The sequence below is a fragment of the Bombina bombina genome, chromosome 5, assembly GCF_027579735.1.
Source record: "Bombina bombina isolate aBomBom1 chromosome 5, aBomBom1.pri, whole genome shotgun sequence".
Lineage (NCBI taxonomy): Eukaryota > Metazoa > Chordata > Amphibia > Anura > Bombinatoridae > Bombina > Bombina bombina.
Genome location: NC_069503.1, coordinates 723,656,737 through 723,678,790, shown reverse-complemented (window position 1 = coordinate 723,678,790; position 22,054 = coordinate 723,656,737). Strand labels below are relative to the sequence as shown.

Here is a 22,054-nt window from a genome sequence, read left to right as displayed (position 1 = left end):
ACAGCATTTAAACGTTTATTAGACTGAACGTCAATAGGACTGGTTACCTCAATATCCAAAGTAATTAACACTTCTTTTAATAAAGAACGCATATACTCTATTTTAAATAAATAAGTAGATTTGTCAGTGTCAATATCTGAGGAAGGATCTTCTGTTTCAGATAGATCCTCATCAGAAGAGGATGAATTATTATGTTGTTGGTCATTTGAAATTTCATCAGCTAAATGAGACGTTTTAAAAGACCTTTTACGTTTATTAGAAGGTGGAAATGCAGACAAAGCATTCATAATAGAATCAGAAACAAATTCTTTAAAATTTACAGGTATATCATGCACATTAGAAGTTGAAGGAACTGTAACTGGCAATGTACTATTACTGATAGAAACACTATCTGCATGTAAAAGTTTATCATGACAACTATTACAAATGACATTCGGTGGAATAATTTCTACAATTTTACAACAAATGCACTTAGCTTTGGTAGGACCGATGTCAGGCAGCAATGTTCCAGCAGAAACTTCAGAGACAGGATCAGATTGGGACATCTTGCTCAATGTAAAAGAAAAAACAACATATAAAGCAAAATTATCTATTTCCTTAAATGACAGTTTCAGGAATGGGAAAAAATGCAAAAGCATAGGCCTCTTGATAGAGAAGAAAGCAGGAGGCAAACATCAATGGAGTATTGTGAAATACAAAAGGAACAAGAGCGCACAGCCCAATCTAAGACTATAAGTCTTTACTAAAAGATAAAAGCGCATAAACAATAATAAACGTACAGGATAAAAACAATTAGATGCAGTGTGTGATTATATCACCGTAAAGAGACTCCCCCACAGTTAAGGTGTATGCAGAGCTGCCGGAAACACTGGGATCTTTAGTCAGTCAGTCCGCTGTTCCTCAAGCCAAATGCATAAAATTCATTCGTGTTGCAGCTGGTCAGCTGTTCTGAAAGTCTTAACGGGGGTGAGTACAGATGCCTCAATGCGTTTCCTCTGGCCTCCACCAGACTTTTTCAAGAAGTGCCAAACCATAGCTGAAAGTGTCTTAAGTAATAGAAACATACTTAGTAAAAAGACACCCATCCACATATAGCAGATAGCCAAACCAGTACTAAAACAGTTATTAGTAGAGGTAATGGTAAATTGAGAGTATATCATCGATCTGAAAAGGGAGGTAGGAGATGAATCTCTACGACCGATAACAGAGAACCTATGAAATAGACCCCCGTTAGGGAAATCATCGTATTCAAATAAGTAATACTCCCTTCACGTCCCTCTGACATTCGCTGTACTTTGAGAGGAATCGGGCTTCAACAATGCTGAGAAGCGCATATCAACATAGAAATCTTAGCACAAACTTACTTCACCACCTCCATAGGAGGCAAAGTTTGTAAAACTGAATTGTGGGTGTGGTGAGGGGTGTATTTATAGGCATTTTGAGGTTTGGGAAACTTTTCCCCTCCTGGTAGGATTGTATATCCCATATGTCACTAGCTCATCGACTCTTGCCAATTACATGAAAGAAAATGGGTTTCATGTCCCTTTAAGCTAGGGAATAACGTTACCAAAGCACTATTTCTTTATAAATTTGTTTGCTTGTTGGGTTTAATGCAACTGCATTAAGCATAAGCCCTGAATAATACATTTTTGGGGTGGCAACAAATGTTAATGTTTGGGGTAGGGTTAGCAGGATTTTGGGGATTAATGTGGGTTGGCTCTTATGCACTGGTAATTATTTGGAATAAGGCTGCTGGAGACCCTCTGTAAAGTTAATCCCGTCATGCCCGCACTCTCCCTGTTGTCACAGCTTAGCAAGTAGCTCTGTCTGTGGCAAAGGTACACATTTAGCCCTGCCTGTAGCAAATTGTCGCTCAAGTGTTTAGTTTACCCTGTGGTGTACGCTGGTTATAATGGTTGGGATTTACTAACCCTGTCTGCTGTCAAAAGTCCCACAGACCGAGGTGGTGGTGAGTACATCCCTGGCTGTGACACTAACATACCAGTGCATTTTATTTTTGCACTTTTATATTCTTTATTGTGAGGTCAATATACCTTTATTCTCCAGCATTCAAGGAACAAGCAAGTTAAGATTTTGTGAGCTAGTCGGAGGTTCAACAACATTGTGCAAATGTGTCTTAATGACACATTTAATGAGAACTGCAAGTCATGCATGTAAGTCTGAACTCACCATTTGGAGCTTTGAAGCTCCCAGTAATGCAGTCACTTTGTCTCTTTTGAGCCGTCTTAAACTCCTTGAGAGATAGATAAAGCACCTTCCGCACCACCCTTTCTTCTGACCATGGGATACCATCACTGTCATCCTAAACAAAGAGGGGGAAAAGGTTTAATGAATCTGGGTATATGTTTACTATACTTTACAGCAGAGCTCGACACATTTTGTTTGATTTTAGGAGTCACATTCTGATCACAATGCATTACACAATGGCTACAAAATGTATTTTAATATGCTAAATAAAAAAAATGTTGTTTTGGCCTGGTACAATTTATCTGCAGATACTTTAAAATGTGAATTAAATTTATTTGTATTCATCAAATACTAAAGAATAAAGACAGCAATACAATGCAAGTACAGATTTCAAAAAAATCAAAAGAAACACATTGTAAAATATAGCTCCTTTATATTCTGTTATGTTTTTGGAGATCGAAGCTCAGAAAGGGGGAAAAAAAAGGGAAGGTATTTTTTGTTATTTTTAATAGAAATAATAATAAATAAATAAAAAGGTAAACCTTTCCTCTATAAAATAGAAGTTTCCCCTCTGTATAATTAGCATTCAGTCCTTTTGTTTCTAGCATACATTTCTAACACAAAGGTTCCAAACCACCCAAAAAAAATAATATTTGTCCATTTACCAAATCACAATAAACTCTATTGAGGAACTGCCAGTGACCAGGAGGGCTTATGATGTACATGTTTTGATAATAATTAGAATACTCTGCAGCTAGTATAACAAGGAGCTAGAAACAAATTATACACACAGTACAGTGTACATTTAATGAAGTGAGATCAAGAAAAACTTCCAACAAATCCATTAAACAGAATAACCCCAAAATCTAAGTACCCATTTACTAGTACTCATGTTACTACAAGGTAAAGCTATGAAACTCACAACGATTCTTTTGCGATTCAAACAGAGCATACAATTTTAAAAAAAAGTTTCCTGTTTTCTTCTATTATCAAATTGACTTTGTTACCATGGTATTCTCTGTTGATGAGATACCTAGGTAGGTGTCTGGAGCACTACATGGCAGGAAATAGTGCTGCCATCTAGTGATCTTGCAAATGGCTGCCATTCAGTGCTCCAGACACACGCATGCTGCTGAGCTTAAGTCTCTGCTTTTCAACAAAAGATACCAAGAGAACAAAGATGATTTGCTAATAAAAGTAAATTAGAAAGTGGTTTAAAATTGTATGCTCTATCTGAATCATGAAAGAAAAAAAAACTGTAAAATTCCCTTCCACAGGTGAATCCTGACTCTTTTTAGTTTAAATTTTAGCTCTAAATATCAATGACGAGATTAAAACACCCTGTGTAACCTTATTGATCCATTAATATGACTGACATCCAAGACAGCCAATTAACAGCGTCTTTTTTATGTTTGCTTTAACAGACGCACCAAACAAGCAGTAGCTGCCGGCACTTTTCTTTAATAATCATCAGGGGCGCGATCCGATATACGGCGCAGGTTTCGGCGCAAGCGTAGAAACCTGCGCCGCCCGTAGTTTCAGTTCGCACATCGAGCTCTCTCATATACGGCGCCAGCAGTTGCTTAAGTGCCGTAAGTCTGACAAAGTCTGTCCAGAAATCTGCGTAAGTACAAATTTCTGGAGTCGGCAGTGACTTACGGCACTTTAGAAACTGCCGCCGCATAAAAAACTGACTAAATATTAAATCTCCCGTAACTGTCTAACACGCCTCCCAAATATAGCCCGACACGTATACCCCTCTATCCGCAATCCCCCTCTCACTCCTAACATAAATATATTAACCCCTAAACCGCCGCTCCCGGACCCCGCCGCCAACTACATTAACTATATTACCTCCTAATATGATCCCCCTACACCGCCGCCACCTATTTTAACTATATTAACCCCTAATGTGAGCCCCCTACCCCGCCACCACCTACATTATATGTACTACCCCCTAATCTGACCCCCTTACACCGCCAACACCTATATGAAAATTATTAACCCCTAATCTAATCCCCCTACAACGCCGCCACCTACATTAAATATATTAACCCCTAATCTAATCCCCCTACACCGCCGCCACCTATATTAAATGTATTACCCCCTAATCTAATCCCCCTACACCGCCGCCACCTATATTAAAATTATTAACCCCTAATCTAATCCCCCTACACCGCCGCCACCTATATTAAATATATTAACCCCTAATCTAATCCCCCTACACCGCCGCCACCTATATTAAATGTATTACCCCATAATCTAATCCCCCTACACCGCCGCCACCTATAATAAATGTATTATCCCCTAAAACACTAAAGTGTCCCTACACTGCATTGCCCCAAAGTAATAAGCTCTATTACCAGCCCTTAAAAGGGCCTTTTGCGGGGCATTGCCCAAAAGTAATCAGATCTTTTACCTGTAATCTGACCCCCCTACACCGCCGCCACCTATATTAAATATATTAACCCCTAATCTAATCCCCCTACACCGCCGCCACCTATATTAAATATATTAATCCCTAATCTGACCCCCTACACCGCCGCCACATATATTAACTATATTAACCCTAATTATATTAGGGTTATTATAGTTATTATATTATATATATTAACTATATTAACCCTATCTAACCCTAACACCCCTAACTTAATTATTATTGCAATAAATCTAAATAATATTAATATTATTAACTAAAATATTCCTATTTAAAACTAAATACTTACCTATAAAATAAACCCTAAGATAGCTACAATATAATTAATAATTACATTGTAGCTATTGTAGGGTTTATATTTATTTTACAGGTAACTTGGTATTTAATTTTAACTAGGTACAATAGCTATTAAATAGTTAAATAGGTAGCTATTAAATAGTTAAAATAATTACCAATTTACCTGTAAAATAAATCCTAACCTAAGTTACAAATACACTTACACTATCAATAAATTAATTAAATAAACTACAATTATCTAAACTAAAATATAATTGTGACGAATCACGCCTTCTCAGCGTCACAATAGAGGGGTGTGGGCATGAAGGGGCTAATGGCACACAGCTCTGGTTCCCTTATCCTTGCAACTCTGTAAAAGGACCTTAGAAGGGACACCTCATTAGCCCCCAATTCTTGTCCACACTGCTCTAATTAACAATTTCCCTGCTGCCACCACCAAAACTTTTAAATTAAAGGGGAGTTCTGGGGAACCCCTAAAAACTCACACTATTTAATACTTAGGTAACGTGCCTTTAACCTTGTCTCAACAGTAGTGTGAATTCAGATATTAGAGCCCAAAGACAGAATGAGATTTTCTATGTGTTTAATAACAAAAATATCAACACAGGTTACACAGTGCAAAATTATAAAGACACTCAAAACAACATACAATTACAAAGCTACAGTTCTTTAATAACAAAATGGGACATGAAAAGATTTACACAATACCTTACTTATTATCAAATTCCTTAAGGTATGTGGAGAGCTGCCATCTGATGTTAGTCTCTTGGTCCCAAGGCAGTTCTGACCAAAAAGTCTGTCTCTTGCATACTTGAATCAAATTCTCTCTTTGTCTTGTCAAAGACAACGCCCTGTTTATAATTTATGACGACTTCAGCCAATGCCAACAAGTCTTAACTACCACTATCAGTCTCCAAGGGGAGGAGCGTTCTGCATTCCTACACACAGTTATACTACATCACTATTCTTAAAGAGGGGGGAAGGGGCTCAGCCCACAGCTTTTCTGCAGCAGATTTCACACACACAGAACAAACAGTTCACCTTAACCCCTTCCATGCTGAGACAATACCACCTCTGCTGAGCAGCCGATCCAGGCATCAACTACTCCACATGATTGTATCATGACAATAATTAAATACACTAAACTAAATTACAAAAAACAAACAAACACTAAATTACAAAAAATAAAAAAAGATTACAAGAAATTTAAGCTAATTACACCAAATCTAAACCCCCAAATAAAATAACAAAGCCCCCCAAAATAAAAAAACATAATTTATGCTTACCTGATAAATTCCTTTCTTCTGTAGTGTGATCAGTCCACGGGTCATCATTACTTGTGGGATATTATCTGCTCCCCTACAGGAAGTGCAAGAGGATTCACCCAGCAGAGCTGCTATATAGCTCCTCCCCTCTACGTCACCTCCAGTCATTCGACCAAGGACCAACGAGAAAGGAGAAGCCAAGGGTGTAGTGGTGACTGGAGTATAATTTAAAAAATATTTACCTGCCTTAAAAAACAGGGCGGGCCGTGGACTGATCACACTACAGAAGAAAGGAATTTATCAGGTAAGCATAAATTATGTTTTCTTCTGTTAAGTGTGATCAGTCCACGGGTCATCATTACTTGTGGGATACCAATACCAAAGCAAAAGTACACGGATGACGGGAGGGATAGGCAGGCTCTTTATACAGAAGGAACCACTGCCTGAAGAGCCTTTCTCCCAAAAATAGCCTCCGAGGAAGCAAAAGTGTCAAATCTGTAAAATTTGGAAAAAGTATGAAGCGAAGACCAAGTTGCAGCCTTGCAAATCTGTTCAACAGAGGCCTCATTCTTAAAGGCCCAAGTGGAAGCCACAGCTCTAGTGGAATGAGCTGTAATTCTTTCAGGAGGCTGCTGTCCAGCAGTCTCATAAGCTAAACGAATTATGCTACGAAGCCAAAAAGAGAGAGAGGTAGCAGAAGCTTTTTGACCTCTCCTCTGACCAGAGTAAACGACAAACAGGGAAGACGTTTGTCGAAAATCTTTAGTTGCCTGTAAATAAAATTTAAGGGCACGAACTACATCCAGATTGTGCAAAAGACGTTCCTTCCTCGAAGAAGGATTTGGGCACAAGGATGGAACAACAATCTCCTGATTGATATTCCTGTTAGTGACTACCTTAGGTAAGAACCCAGGTTTAGTACGCAGAACTACCTTATCCGAGTGAAAAATCAAATAAGGAGAATCACAATGTAAGGCTGATAACTCAGAGACTCTTCGAGCCGAGGAAATAGCCATTAAAAATAGAACTTTCCAAGATAACAACTTTATAACAATGGAATGAAGGGGTTCAAACGGAACACCCTGTAAAGACGTTAAGAACAAGGTTTAAACTCCATGGTGGAGCCACAGCTTTAAACACAGGTTTAATCCTGGCCAAAGCCTGACAAAAAGCCTGAACGTCTGGAACTTCTGACAGACGCTTGTGTAACAGAATGGACAGAGCTGAGATCTGTCCCTTTAAGGAACTAGCGGATAACCCCTTTTCTAAACCTTCTTGTAGAAAAGACAATATCCTAGGAATCCTAACCTTACTCCAAGAGTAACCTTTGGATTCGCACCAATATAGGTATTTACGCCATATTTTATGGTAAATCTTTCTGGTAACAGGCTTCCTAGCCTGTATTAAGGTATCAATAACTGACTCAGAAAAACCACGCTTTGATAAGATCAAGCGTTCAATTTCCAAGCAGTCAGCTTCAGAGAAGTTAGATTTTGATGTTTGAAAGGACCCTGAATCAGAAGGTCCTGTTTCAGAGGCAACGACCAAGGTGGACAGAATGACATGTCCACCAGATCTGTATACCAAGTCCTGCGTGGCCATGCAGGCGCTATTAGAATCACTGATGCTTTCTCCTGTTTGATTCTGGCAATCAATCGAGGAAGCATCGGGAAAGGTGGAAACACATAAGCCATCCTGAAGGTCCATGGTGCTGTCAAGGCATCTATCAGGACCGCTCCCGGATCCCTGGATCTGGACCCGTAGCGCGGAAGCTTGGCGTTCTGTCGAGACGCCATGAGATCTATCTCTGGTTTGCCCCAACGTCGAAGTATTTGGGCAAAGACCTCTGGATGAAGTTCCCACTCCCCCGGATGAAAAGTCTGACGACTTAAGAAATCCGCCTCCCAGTTCTCCACTCCCGGGATGTGGATTGCAGACAGGTGGCAAGAGTGAGACTCTGCCCAGCGAATTATCTTCGATACTTCCATCATTGCTAGGGAGCTTCTTGTCCCTCCCTGATGGTTGATATAAGCTACAGTCGTGATGTTGTCCGACCGGAACCTGATGAACCCCCGAGTTGTTAACTGGGGTCAAGCCAGAAGAGCATTGAGGACTGCTCTCAATTCCAGAATGTTTATTGGAAGAAGACTCTCCTCCTGATTCCATAGTCCCTGAGCCTTCAGAGAATTCCAGACAGCGCCCCAACCTAGTAGGCTGGCGTCTGTTGTTACAATTGACCAGTCTGGCCTGCTGAATGGCATTCCCCTGGCCAGATGTGGCCGATAAAGCCACCATAGAAGAGAATTTCTGGTCTCTTGATTCAGATTTAGAGTGGGGGACAAATCTGAGTAATCCCCATTCCACTGACTTAGCATGCACAGTTGCAGTGGTCTGAGATATAGGCGTGCAAAAGGAACTATGTCCATTGCTGCTACCATTAGTCCGATTACCTCCATGCATTGAGCTACTGATGGGTGTTGAATAGAATGAAGGACACGGCATGCACTTTGAAGTTTTGTTAACCTGTCCTCTGTTAGGTAAATCTTCATTTGTACAGAATCTATCAGAGTCCCCAGGAAGGGAACTCTTGTGAGTGGAAAGAGAGAACTTCTCTTTTCGTTCACTTTCCATCCATGCGACCTTAGAAATGCCAGTACTATCTCTGTATGAGATTTGGCAGTTTGAAGGCTTGAAGCTTGTATCAGTATGTCGTCTAAGTACGGAGCTACTGAAATTCCTCGCGGTCTTAGTACCGCCAGAAGAGTGCCCAGAACCTTTGTGAAGATTCTTGGAGCCGTAGCCAGTCCGAATGGAAGAGCTACAAACTGGTAATGCCTGTCAAAAAGGCAAACCTTAGATACCGGTAATGGCTTTTGTGAATCGGTATGTGAAGGTAAGCATCCTTTAAATCCACTGTGGTCATGTACTGACCCTCTTGGATCATGGGCAAAAATGTTCGAATAGTTTCCATCTTGAACGATGGAACTCTTAGGAATTTGTTTAGGATCTTTAAATCCAAGATTGGCCTGAAGGTTCCCTCTTTTTTGGGAACTACAAACAGATTTGAGTAAAACCCTTGTCCTAGTTCCAACCGCGGAACTGGATGGATCACTCCCATTAATAAAAGATCTTGTACGCGGCGTAGAAACGCTTCCTTCTTTGTTAGGTTTGTTGACAACCTTGACAGATGAAATCTCCCTCTTGGGGGAGAGGATTTGAAGTCCAGAAGGTATCCCTGAGATATGATCTCTAACGCCCAGGGATCCTGAACATCTCTTGCCCAAGTCTGGGCGAAGAGGGAAAGTCTACCCCCCACTAGATCCGGTCCCGGATCGGGGGCCCTCAATTCATGCTGTCTTAGGGGCAGCAGCAGGTTTTCTGGCCTGTTTGCCCCTGTTCCAGGACTGGTTAGGTTTCCAGCCTTGTCTGTAGCGAGCAACAGCTCCTTCCTGTTTTGGTGCAGAGGAAGTTGATGCTGCTCCTGCTTTGAAATTACGAAAGGAACGAAAATTGGACTGTCTAGCCTTGGCTTTGGCCTTGTCCTGAGGCAGGGCATGACCTTTACCTCCTGTAATGTCAGCAATAATCTCTTTCAAGCCGGGCCCGAATAAGGTCTGCCCTTTGAAAGGAATATTAAGCAATTTAGATTTAGACGTAACATCAGCTGACCAGGATTTCAGCCACAGAGCTCTGCGTGCCTGAATGGCGAATCCTGAATTTTTAGCCGCAAGTTTAGTTAAATGTACTACGGCATCTGAAATAAATGAATTAGCTAACTTAAGGAATTTAAGTTTGTGTGTGATGTCATCTAGTGTGGATGATTGAAGTGTCTCTTCCAGAGACTCAAACCAAAATGCTGCTGCAGCCGTGACAGGCGCAATACATGCAAGAGGTTGCAATATAAACCCTTGTTGAACAAACATTTTCTTAAGGTAACCCTCTAATTTTTTATCCATTGGATCTGAAAAAGCACAGCTATCCTCCACTGGGATAGTGGTACGCTTAGCTAAAGTAGAAACTGCTCCCTCCACCTTAGGGACCATTTGCCATAAGTCCCGTGTGGCGGCGTCTATTGGAAACATCTTTCTGAATATAGGAGGGGGTGAGAAAGGCACACCGGGTCTATCCCACTCCTTAGTAACAATGTCAGTAAGTCTCTTAGGTATAGGAAAAACGTCAGTACTCGTCGGTACCGCAAAATATTTATCCAACCTACACATTTTCTCTGGGATTGCAACAGTGTTACAATCATTCAGAGCCGCTAATACCTCCCCTAGTAACACACGGAGGTTCTCAAGCTTAAATTTAAAATTTGAAATGTCTGAGTCCAGTTTATTTGGATCAGAACCGTCACCCACAGAATGAAGCTCTCCGTCTTCACGTTCTGCAAACTGTGACGCAGTATCAGACATGGCCCTTGCATTATCAGCGCACTCTGTTCTCACCCCAGAGTGATCACGTTTACCTCTTAGTTCTGGTAGTTTAGCCAAAACTTCAGTCATAACAGTAGCCATATCTTGCAATGTGATTTGTAATGGCCGCCCAGATGTACTCGGCGCTACAATATCACGCACCTCCTGAGCGGGAGATGCAGGTACTGACACGTGAGGCGAGTTAGTCGGCATAACTCTCCCCTCGTTGTTTGGTGAAATATGTTCAATTTGTACAGATTGACTGTTTTTTAAAATAGCATCAATACATTTAGTACATAAATTTCTATTGGGCTCCAGTTTGGCATTAACACATATAGCACAGAGATATTCCTCTGAATCAGACATGTTTAACACACTAGCAAATAAACAGCAACTTGAAAATACTTTTCAAAGTAATTTACAAATAATATGAAAACGAACTGTGCCTTTAAGAAGCACAGAAAAAAATTATAACAGTTAAAATAATTAAGTTATAGCATCAATCTTTGTCAGAATATACAGTTTTAGCAAAGGATTGTTCCCCTCAGCAATTAAACAACACAACTTTAGCAAAGGTTTAATCCCATTAGCAAAGATAACAATTTCTGAAAGCAGGAAACAAATTACAGAATAAACGTTTTTATGTCAGTCAAACTATAATTCTCACAGCTCTGCTGAGAGAAAATATTTGATGCATAGTAAAAGCGCCCCTCCCCCACACACACAGCAGTGAGGGAGAACAGAAACTGACAGAAAAAACAGATTTAAGCAACTGCCAAGTGGAAAAATAGTGCCCAAACATTTATTCACTCAGTACCTCAGTAAATGAAAATGATTTTACATTCCAGCAAAAACATTAAACATAATCTCTAGTTATTAAACAACTTTATGTCTTTCTTACAGTGTAATTCTAGTGAAATACCATTCCCCAGAATACTGAAGTGTAAAGTATACATACATGACATTATATCGGTATGGCAGGATTTTCTCATCAATTCCATTGTCAGAAAATAAAAACTGCTACATACCTCTATGCAGATTCATCTGCCCGCTGTCCCCTGATCTGAAGTTTACCTCACTCCTCAGATGGCCGAGAAACAGCAATATGATCTTAACTACTCCGGCTAAAATCATAGCAAAACTCTGGTAGATTCTTCCTCAAACTCTGCCAGAGAGGTAATAACACACTCCGGTGTTATTTTAAAATAACAAACTTTTGATTGAAGATATAAAACTAAGTATAATCACCATAGTCCTCTCACACGACCTATCTAGTTGCTGGGTGCAAGAGAATGACTGGAGGTGACGTAGAGGGGAGGAGCTATATAGCAGCTCTGCTGGGTGAATCCTCTTGCACTTCCTGTAGGGGAGCAGATAATATCCCACAAGTAATGATGACCCGTGGACTGATCACACTTAACAGAAGAAAATGTCCCTACCCTAAACTAAATTACAAAAAGTAATCAGCTCTATTACCAGCCCTTAAAAGGGCCTTTTGTGGGGCATTGCACCAAAGTAATCAGTTCTTTTACCTGTGGGAAAAAAAGAACAACCCCCCCCCCCATTACAACCCACCACCCACACACCCCTACTCTAAAACCCACCCTATCCCCCCTTAAAAAAACTAAGTCTAACCTCCAAGTGGTCCTTACCTGTCCTGAAGACCGGCGGAGAAGTCTTCTTCCTCCAGGAACCAGCCGGCATGGAGGAGTTGAAGACCGATGACCGCGGAGCTGAAGACCGTCCTCTCTGGAACTGAAGACCGGCGACGCTGGAATTGAAGACCGGAGCCATGGAGCGTGGAGGATCCTCTTCATACGATCGCCGCTGTACACTGAATAGGAATTCAAGGTACGCTTATTAAAAATGGTGTCCCTTGAATTCCTATTGGCTGATTTGAGCCTTCAAATTCAAATCAGCCAATCGGATGAGAGCTACTTTAATTCTATTGGCTGATTTGAATAGCCAATAGAATAAGAGCTACTGTAATTCTATTGGCTATTCAAATCAGCCAATAGAATTAAATTAGCTCAAATCAGCCAATAGGAATTCAAGGGATGTCATTTTTAATCGCGATCGTATGAAGAGGATCCTCCACGCTCCATGGCTCCGGTCTTCAGTTCCAGCGTCGCCGATCTTCAGATCCAGAGAGGACGGTCTTCAGCTCCACGGTCATCAACTCCTCCGCTCCGCGCTGGCTGGTTCCTGGAAGAGGAGGTCGCCGCCTGGAAGACTTCTCCGTCTGGAACAGGACCTTCTCTGCCGGTCTTCAAGACAGGTAAGGACCACTTGGGAGTTAGACTTAGGTTTTTTTTAAGGGGGGATAGGGTGGGTTTTAGAGTAGGGGTGTGTGGGTTGTAATGGGGGGGGGTGTTCTTTTTTTTCCCACAGGTAAAAGAGCTGATTACTTTGGGGCAATGCCCCACAAAAGGCCCTTTTAAGGGCTGGTAATAGAGCCGATTACTTTTTGTAATTTAGTTTAGGGTAGGGACATTTTTTTATTTTGGGGGGCTTTGTTATGGTATTAAGGGGCTTAGATTAGGTGTAATTAGCTTAAAATTCTTGTAATCTTTTTTTATTTTTTGTAATTTAGTTTAGTGTATTTAATTATATTTTAGTTTAGATAATTGTAGTTTAATTTATTGATAGTGTAGGTGTATTTGTAACTTAGATTAGGATTTATTTTACAGGTAAATTGGTAATTATTTTAACTAGGTAGCTATTAAATAGTTATTAACTATTTAATAGCTATTGTACCTAGTTAAAATAAATACCAAATTACCTGTAAAATAAATACAAACCATAAAATAGCTACAATGTAATTATTAATTATATTGTAGCTATCTTAGGGTTTATTTTATAGGTAAGTATTTCATTTTAAATAGGAATATTTTAGTTAATAATATTAATATTTAGATTTATTGCAATAATAATTAAGTTAGGGGTGTTAGGGTTAGATAGGGTTAATATAGTTAATATATATAATATAATAACTATATTAACCCTAATATAATTAGGGTTAATATAGTTAATATAGGTGGCGGCAGTGTAGGGGGGTCAGATTAGGGGTTAATATATTTAATATAGGTGGCAGCGGTGTAGGGGGATTCGATTAGGGGTTAATATCAGCGCTGCGGAATCTGTTGGCGCTCTACAAATACCTGATAATAATAATAATAAAATATATTTAATATAGGTGGTGGCGGCGGTGTAGGGGATTACATTAGGGGTTAATATATTTAATATAGGTGGCGGCGGTGTAGGGGGGTCAGATTACAGGTAAAAGAGCCGATTACTTTGGGGCAATGCCCCGCAAAAGGCCCTTTTAAGGGCTGGTAATAGAGCTGATTACTTTAGGGCGGCGGTATAGAGGGCACACATTAGGGGGTTAGATATAGAATATAGGTGGCGGCGGTGTAGGGGGCTCACATTAGGGGGATATCATTTTAATGTAGGTGGCGTCGGCGTCCGGGAGCGGCGGTTTAGGGGTTAAGCACTTTATTAGGGATTGCGGCGGGGGATTGCGGTTGACAGGTAGATAGACATTGCGCATGCGTTAGATGTTAGGTTTTATTTTGCAGGTAGTTTAGGGAGTTACAGGGCTCCAATACTCAGCGTAAGGCTTACTACGCCTGCATTTTGTGGCGAGGTGAAAATGGAGTAAAATATTTCTCCATTTTCGGCACGTAAGTCCTTACGCTGTATATTGGATACCAAACTGCGCGGGTTTGGTATACCTGTCTAGAGGCCAAAAAACTACGGCCGATGGCAGAAATATACGAGCGTAACTTCTAGGTTACGCCGTATATAGGATAACAAACCCGCGCAAAATTTGGCGTCGCCGGCTTTTGCAGGCGACGCTGCATATGGCCCCAGATGTTTATAGCAGTTCTTCTCTTTCAAGCTCTGAGACACACTGCTCATTAGCAGAGGGATGAGGCAAATGGCAATGCAGCATCTGCTTGCAGCTGTGTGACTGCCCTACTCCGCCCACTTCCCCTCACTACAGATTTAGCGTGCAGGCTGTAAATGAGAGTCTGTGTACAGATATTAGGCATCTAACAAAATTTGATGTTTGTTAAATACTTGATTGTGGGGCCCCTTGTTTAATCAAGGTCTTAGGTGACTGCTTATTTGGCCTAAAGCTAGGGCCACCTCTGTAATTTAATCACTCCACCGCACCACACTCCACTACAGCATGATTCCAGGTTTTCTATTGCACCATTACTTCATAGACTATTTTTATGATTTAAAAGTTGAATTGTATTGTAAAATTTTCCCCTTTAATACTTTTTACAATGATCCATTTTACCTACTGCTTTATTGTATCATTTGAAATAGTTGCTTTTGTGGGTTGTAACTGACATCTATACTGAAAATGTACATGAAGTACTGGCTATAGAAAAGATATGTAAACAAGAGCCAGCAGCAGAAATCAACATTCTAGAGCGGAGTCCAACTCTATTTGAAAGGGTGCTCCTGCCGCATGGTTGAATACAATTATCTTGTCCAAGTATATAGACCATTAATTGACCATCAATTGACAAATAAAAATAAAATATGAAAATGCACATCCAGTTCCTAGCTGATTAGCTCAAAATAATTAATCTGGAATCACTGCTGACCAAGAAAAAGCCTTCAGTAAAAAGCTCCTAACGTTTTGTCATATTCCACCTATATCTATATATAAATATAAAAACAAAAATTGTGCTTACCTGATAAATGTATTTCTTTCCGGATATGGAGAGTCCATGACGTCATCAATTACTAGTGGGAATATCACTCCTGGCCAGCAGGAGGAGGCAAAGAGCACCACAGCAGAGCTGTTAAGTATCACTTTCCTTCCCATAATCCCCAATCATTAGACCGAAGGGAAATGGAAAAAAGGAATAACACAAGGTGCAGAGGGGTGCCTGAGATTTAGTCAAAAATAACGTTCTTAAAATAAATTAAGGGTGGGGTCGTGGACTCTCCATATCCGGAAAGAAAGAAATTTATCAGGTAAACATACATTTTGTTTTCTTTCCTAAGATATGGAGAGCCAACAAAGTCATCAATTACTAGTGGGAACCAATACCCAAGCTAGAGGACACAGATGACTAGGGTGGGAGAACAAGACAGGCAGACCTAGACAGAAGGCACCACCGCTTGAAGAACCTTTCTTTTAAAAGAAACCTCGGCCTAGGCAAAAGAATCAAGTTTGGAAAAAGTATGCAGAGAGGACCAAGTTGCAGTCTTGTAATTCTGTTCCACAGAAGCTTTATTTTTGAAACCCTAAGAAGAGGAGACAGCCCTAGTGGAATGAGCCGTAATTCTCTCAGGAGGCTGCTGACCAGCAGTCTCATGAGCAAAACGAATTATGCTTCTCAACCAGAGAGAAAAAGAAGTAGCAGTAGCTTTCTGACCTAAACACTTTCCAGATAAAAAAAACAAACAGGGCAGAGGACTGTTGAAAATCCTTAGTCGTCTGTAATATCCAAGTTTAACAAATGCTCCTTATGAGAAGAAGGGTTAGGACAATTTCCTGATTATTATCTCTATCTGAAACCACTTTAGGGAGAAATCCCACTTCAGTACAAAGAACCGTCTTATCAGCATGAAAAATAAGGTAAGGTGAATCACACTGCAAAGCAGAGCGTTTCGAGACTCTCTGAGCACAAGAAATAGCAATAAGAACCAAAACCTTCCAAGATAACTTAATATCTATGGAATGCAATGGCTTAAACGGAGCCTGCTGCAAAACTTTAAGAAGAAGGTTAAGGCTCCAAGGAGGAGCAACAGACTTAAACACAGGCCTGATTCTGACCAGGGCCTGACAAAAGGATTTAATATCTGGCACATCCGCCAGACGTTTATGCAACAAAATAGATCATGCAGAAATCTTACCCTTCAGAGAACTTGCCGACCATCTTTTCTCCAGTCCTTCCTGGAGAAAAGACAAAATCCTAGGAATCCTGACCCTACTCCAAGAGTAGCCCTTGGATTCGCACTAACAAAAGGTATATACGCCATACCTTATGGTAAATCTTTCGACCTTGAACCATACCTTGGAAGCTTGGAGTTCTCAGGAATTTTAAAAATCCCTGGATGAGAACATGAAGATACTCATCCTTCAGGACTATAGTCGTCATGAGCTGACCCTTTTGGACCCAAGAAAAAAATGGAACAAATTAATTTCCATTTTCAAGGATGAAAAGAATACACCTTAGGTTTAGAATGAGTCGAAAAATTCACTCTTCTAGAAAACCACAAACAGATTTGAGCAGAATCCAGGCCCCGTTCCCTTACTGGAACTGGACTATCTCTCCCAGGGAAGAAAGATCCTGAATGCAATTCAAGAAGTTTGAATTCTTTTTGTAACCCTGAGATACTAAGTCCACAGTCCAAGGCTCTGGAACATCTCAAACTCCTGCTTAAAGGATTACTTTCTGTTATAATTTTTAAGCTAAACAAACCAACATATTAAAGTTAATAAACATTAACTAAAACCTGACCTATATTTTCTCCAAAACGAAGTTTCATAACGTTCTAAAAGTTATATCTTTTATTCGCCGATGATGTCACGTTATCCTGCCCACTATTTTCAGCACTGCATGTTCAAAATACTTAAACCAATAACTTTGTGTTTTAAAGCGCCATTTTGAAACCTAGGTATTGTAAACGGATTGGTACAGAGCAAAGGATACCCACGGAGTGGGTTTGGAAAACAATTAAACTTGCAGACAAGATTTCCGATATATGGTAGAGATATGTTAATGAAATGCTATTGATAAAAAGCGTATTTGGGGTAGTTAGTTAGTAACAGGCATATTTACTTACAGTGGCCCTTTAATCAAAAAGAGAAAGTCTATTCCTCACTTGATCCGATCCCAGGCCAAGGCAGATTTTTCGTGCTGACAGACCCAGCTGGGGGTCTCTTAGATTGCTTCCCCTTGTCCCAAAATGATAGGGGTTCCAAGAAGATTCTGACGTCCTTTAGGCCTGCTCTTCTTGCTAGACCCGGACCAAACAAGGTTTTACCCTTGTAAAGAAGCGCCAGAAGCTTGGACATAGAGGTTTTGGCCACAATGCCCAGCGGGCTATGACAATGAATCCAGCCCTCTTGGATTCCAGACTAATAACTTGAATATTAGCATAAAAAATAAAGGAATTGGCTAGTTATAAAGCCTTAATCCCATCTTGAATCTCCTCCAGAGAAGGAGACTAAAATTGATAAAATGCTGCACTCGCTTTCCATAGGAGAAGCATACATCTCCTTCAATAAGCCTCCAGCTTATTTCCAAGGAATCCTAAAGAAGTGGCTAACCTCTATAGGGATTGTAGTTCTCTCAGCCAGAGTAGAAATAGCCACGTCTACATAAGGCACTGTGTCATGAATTTAAATGGAGACAGAAACAATAAACTTCTCTTTAAAGACAGGAGACAGGGAGAACAATCCTGAACTCTCCCATTCCTGGAATAGGGTTGACGACGACAAAAGTATCTGAGTCGACCAAAGGAGCTAATACCTCCTTTAGCAATGCACAAAGGTGTTCAAGCTTAAAACTGAAGTACATTTCTTCAGCATCAGATTAAGGAATTATACTGTCCTAATCTGAGATTTCAACCTCAGAGACTACCGACATATCCTCCTCATCAGACTTATGAGGAAGAGCAACCAGTGTAGCAGAAAGCGGAAAAGAAACCTTACTATCTGAATCTCTAAATCTCCTCTTGCATTTTCCCTTTAACATAGGAAAATCAGAAAATAGCTGTGCAGCAAATCTATAGGCAAATATACGCCTCAGAGAGGCTGAGAGGAACCGCAGGGCACTGCATGTGACATCATTAAGGCTGGGGACATTAGAGGAGAAAGCTGTGGCATTGCCAGAACAGCATCAACCTGAGAGACATTGGATTCAGAGGGCAACAATCATATTAAAATGGAAGCTAAGCAAGCAGCACAGAAATGTATAGACAAACCATCTGTGCCTTAAAGCATAACAAACATAAAATACAAAACACAGAATCCTCCATGTTAGAGAGAAAATTCCTTTTATATTTTAATAATTTAGTACGGTCACCTTCTCCGGTCAGAGAGTCTAGCCCTACGCTAGTTGAACAAACAACTAGGTACCCCCACATCTCAGCCTGATTAAGATGTCTTAATTTGACCAAAAAGGGAATTGGCCAAAAAGCAACACGGCAGAGCACTCCTGCCAACCGAGAACATTCATAAGAAGTCTGAATCAGAGAAGACTCCGCTCCCCCATAGAGTTAAAGCGGAAGAGGTCACGTGACTCCTGACAAGAAACTGTAACAATTACCAAGCGCTCGTTTCTCACTCAACAAAAAATCTCCCTGCCAAGAATCCTTAATGGCGGAAGACCGCCATAGCATATAGAAAGTATCCTAGAGGCATGGCAGTTACACATATTGTACAGCGAGTATTCAAAGCCTCTTACATAGAAATAATACAGGGCTGGCAACAACAGTATTTCCACACAAATCTCACAATTTACAGTGCAACCGCTCAAACGGTGTGTCTCTGAAACTAATCTGCTGCCAAAACTGCACACTGCAGCAGAGCAGTTAACTTTAGTTTGTATAATGAAGCATTATTATTGAACATAATGTATCATAACAAGTAGTTTGCTTAGCTTAACTACTGCCCACAAAAAGTAAAACAGGGACATACTTTAAGGCAAATAAAAGAAATAACCCCTAGTCTCTAAGTCACAATAAAAGTGCCTGCTCCCTGCCTGTAAATATCCTTATAAAGGATATACATGTCCCATACAATGTTGCAGCTCAATCATATTAAGTGCACAGTCTCCAATACCTAGAAGACAAAAGCACTTACCTGCAGTCTGGCCGGAGGACAACACACAAGGTGTGAGAGGACACATACACCTCACAGAGACCTGTAGAAAAAGAAAGAACAGAGTAAACCTACTCTGGCTTTCTATACCATGGCCAGCAAATATGTTAGGAAAACGCAGCAAGGCCCACCTTACAAGTTCCTAACTGATTTAAAGCCACCACTACGCTACTGCAGAGATTGACGTGGACTACAGCTATACCCAAAAATCTTGCTTGTAGCGAGAAGAATCCAATTTTCTTCAGACACCAAAACTTCACCTCCTCCATTGACAGAGGCAAAGAGAATGACTGGGGATTATGGCAAAGGAAGTGATACTTAACAGCTCTGCTGTGGTGCTCTTTGCCTCCTCCTGCTGGCCAGGAGTGATATTCTCACTAGTAATGGATGACGTTATGGACTCTCCATGGCTTAGGAAAGAAATATATAGTGGATTCCTCAATTATTTTGGTTCTGTCTTGAATTTCATAAAAATGTGTCAAGCCCTGTGTTACAATACATGTTGCAGAGAAGTGATGATAGGGTTGTTTATACACCAGAATGAAATGGTTAACTTAACAACTGGGCTAGAAATACAGCCGGGGAAAGACCTCTCAGCTGGCAACTAAATATATATATATTTGTATTACAGTTCTTTAATATATTGACTGAGACCTTCAACATTACTTAATTTTAAATGCATGCTATGGGGAAATAATAAATGAGCCTGAACAGATAAACATACCTATGCATTCAAAGTTATCCAGGACAAGTGAAGTGGGGACATTGTGTGACCTTTTTTAAAAAGAGATGTGAAAGATTTGTATTGTGTTGCAGGAGGCGGAAAGGCTTTAGCAAGGATAGTACCATTTTGGTTAAAAGTGACATTCACATAGAGACAAAATTATTCAGAGTACAGGGACAGCCACAAAGAATACAAATAAAAATACTTTATTAAAAAAAAAAAAGAGTCACATTTTACTTGTGCAAAAACAAAACCACTACAGAAAATAAAAATAATAAAAAAAATATATACATATTTAGGTGATTTATATGTACTGGCAGACAGCTGCCGGTACCTAAGATGGCAGACACTAGTTGGAGGGGGAGGGTTAGAAAGTGGTTTGGGAGGGATCTGGGAGGTTGGAGGGTAAGGGGGGATCCTACACGGCAGAAAATAAAAAAATAAAATTTTGCCTTAAAAAGTAATATTGGCAGACTGTCTGCCAGTACCTAAGATGGTGGTGACCAGTGTGTGTGTTGGGGGGACTGTTTGAGCAAAATTAGATGGGGACCAGTGGGTGGGAGGTGTCAGGTGGGAGGGGTAATCAACACTAAAGCTAAAATTAACCTTACAAGCTACCCGATTAACCCCATTCACTGCCGGGAATAATAGAAGTGTGGTGAGGAGCTGCAATAAGCGGCATTCTAATTACCAAAAAGCAATGGCAAAGCTATGTATGTCTGCTTTTTCTGAACAAAGGGGGTCCCATGAAAAGCTTATAAAAACTAAGTTTGTAAAAAGTTTATTTTTTATTATTTGATCGCATTTGACGGTGAAATGGTGGCATGAAATATACCAAAATGGGCCTAGATCAATACCTTGGGCTGTCTACTTAAATATATATATATATAGTTTTGACAGGTAAACAAAAAAAGGCTTTATTTCTGTTTAAATGGAGTGATAGCAAAAATGCCAAAAATTTGCCGGTATTTTGAGCAAGTTCTCCTCTGAAAGATGCGGTAGTGAATGGTGTTAATGCAATAATATAATACTCGGTGTGTTTAGCAGCCGGATAAAAAACAGAACTAAATCCAGAATAGAGAGCTGCAATAAAAGACATAGCCAGTAAACCAGTCTAGAGAGGCATACAGTTAGCTCCATAAGTATCTGGACATTGATAAAAATTATAATTATTTCAGCTGTTAGAAATAAAAAAATAAAAAAGATTGGACTTGAAGTTATATAATTTGGGCTTAAAGTGCAGACTGATGACTTTATTTTGTCAGAATTTATATAAAATTTAGTTAATAGTTTAGGTATTACATCACTTTTTATATGTAGTCCCCTCTTTGTCAAGGGATTTGCACAGATCTCAGTGTGTTGCAATTTCACTAAAAGAAATCCAGCTCAAATAGAGCCGAATGCTGCAACGCAATCAGCAGCTAACCTTTACTGACGAATGCACATCCCTACTGTGAAGCGGTTTCCTTGATAAGTGTGGTTTGTTCCCTCATTATTTAATTAATAATTAAGCATTTAAAAGGTCTGGAGTTTATTTCAAATGTGGAATTTGCATTTGGAAGTTGCTGCTGTGAACTCTGAGTATGAGGTCCAAAGAGCTATCAATGCAAGTAAAGCAGACCATCATAAGGCTGGAAAAACAAACTAAACCCATCAGCGAGGTAGGTAAGGAGAAATATTAGGAGTAGCCAACCCAACAATTTGGTATATTCCTAAAAAGAAGGAACATACTGTGAGATGACAACTGTGGTGCATGATTGCAAAATGATTTCCTTGGTGGCGAAAGTCTTTCACAGCACCTATCCAAGTCAAAAACACTGTCCAGGAGTTAGGTGTATCATTAAGTCTTCA

General features: G+C 40.1%; 1 protein-coding gene across 1 annotated transcript in view; it reads right to left on the bottom strand.

Moving 5' to 3' along the window:
• JARID2 (jumonji and AT-rich interaction domain containing 2) overlaps positions 1-22,054 on the bottom strand; it is a 690,587-nt gene that overhangs the window by 456,872 nt on the left and 211,661 nt on the right. The window contains 1 exon segment of the mRNA XM_053714761.1: positions 2,191-2,323. Within this exon segment, the coding sequence (XP_053570736.1) occupies positions 2,191-2,323 (133 nt within the window).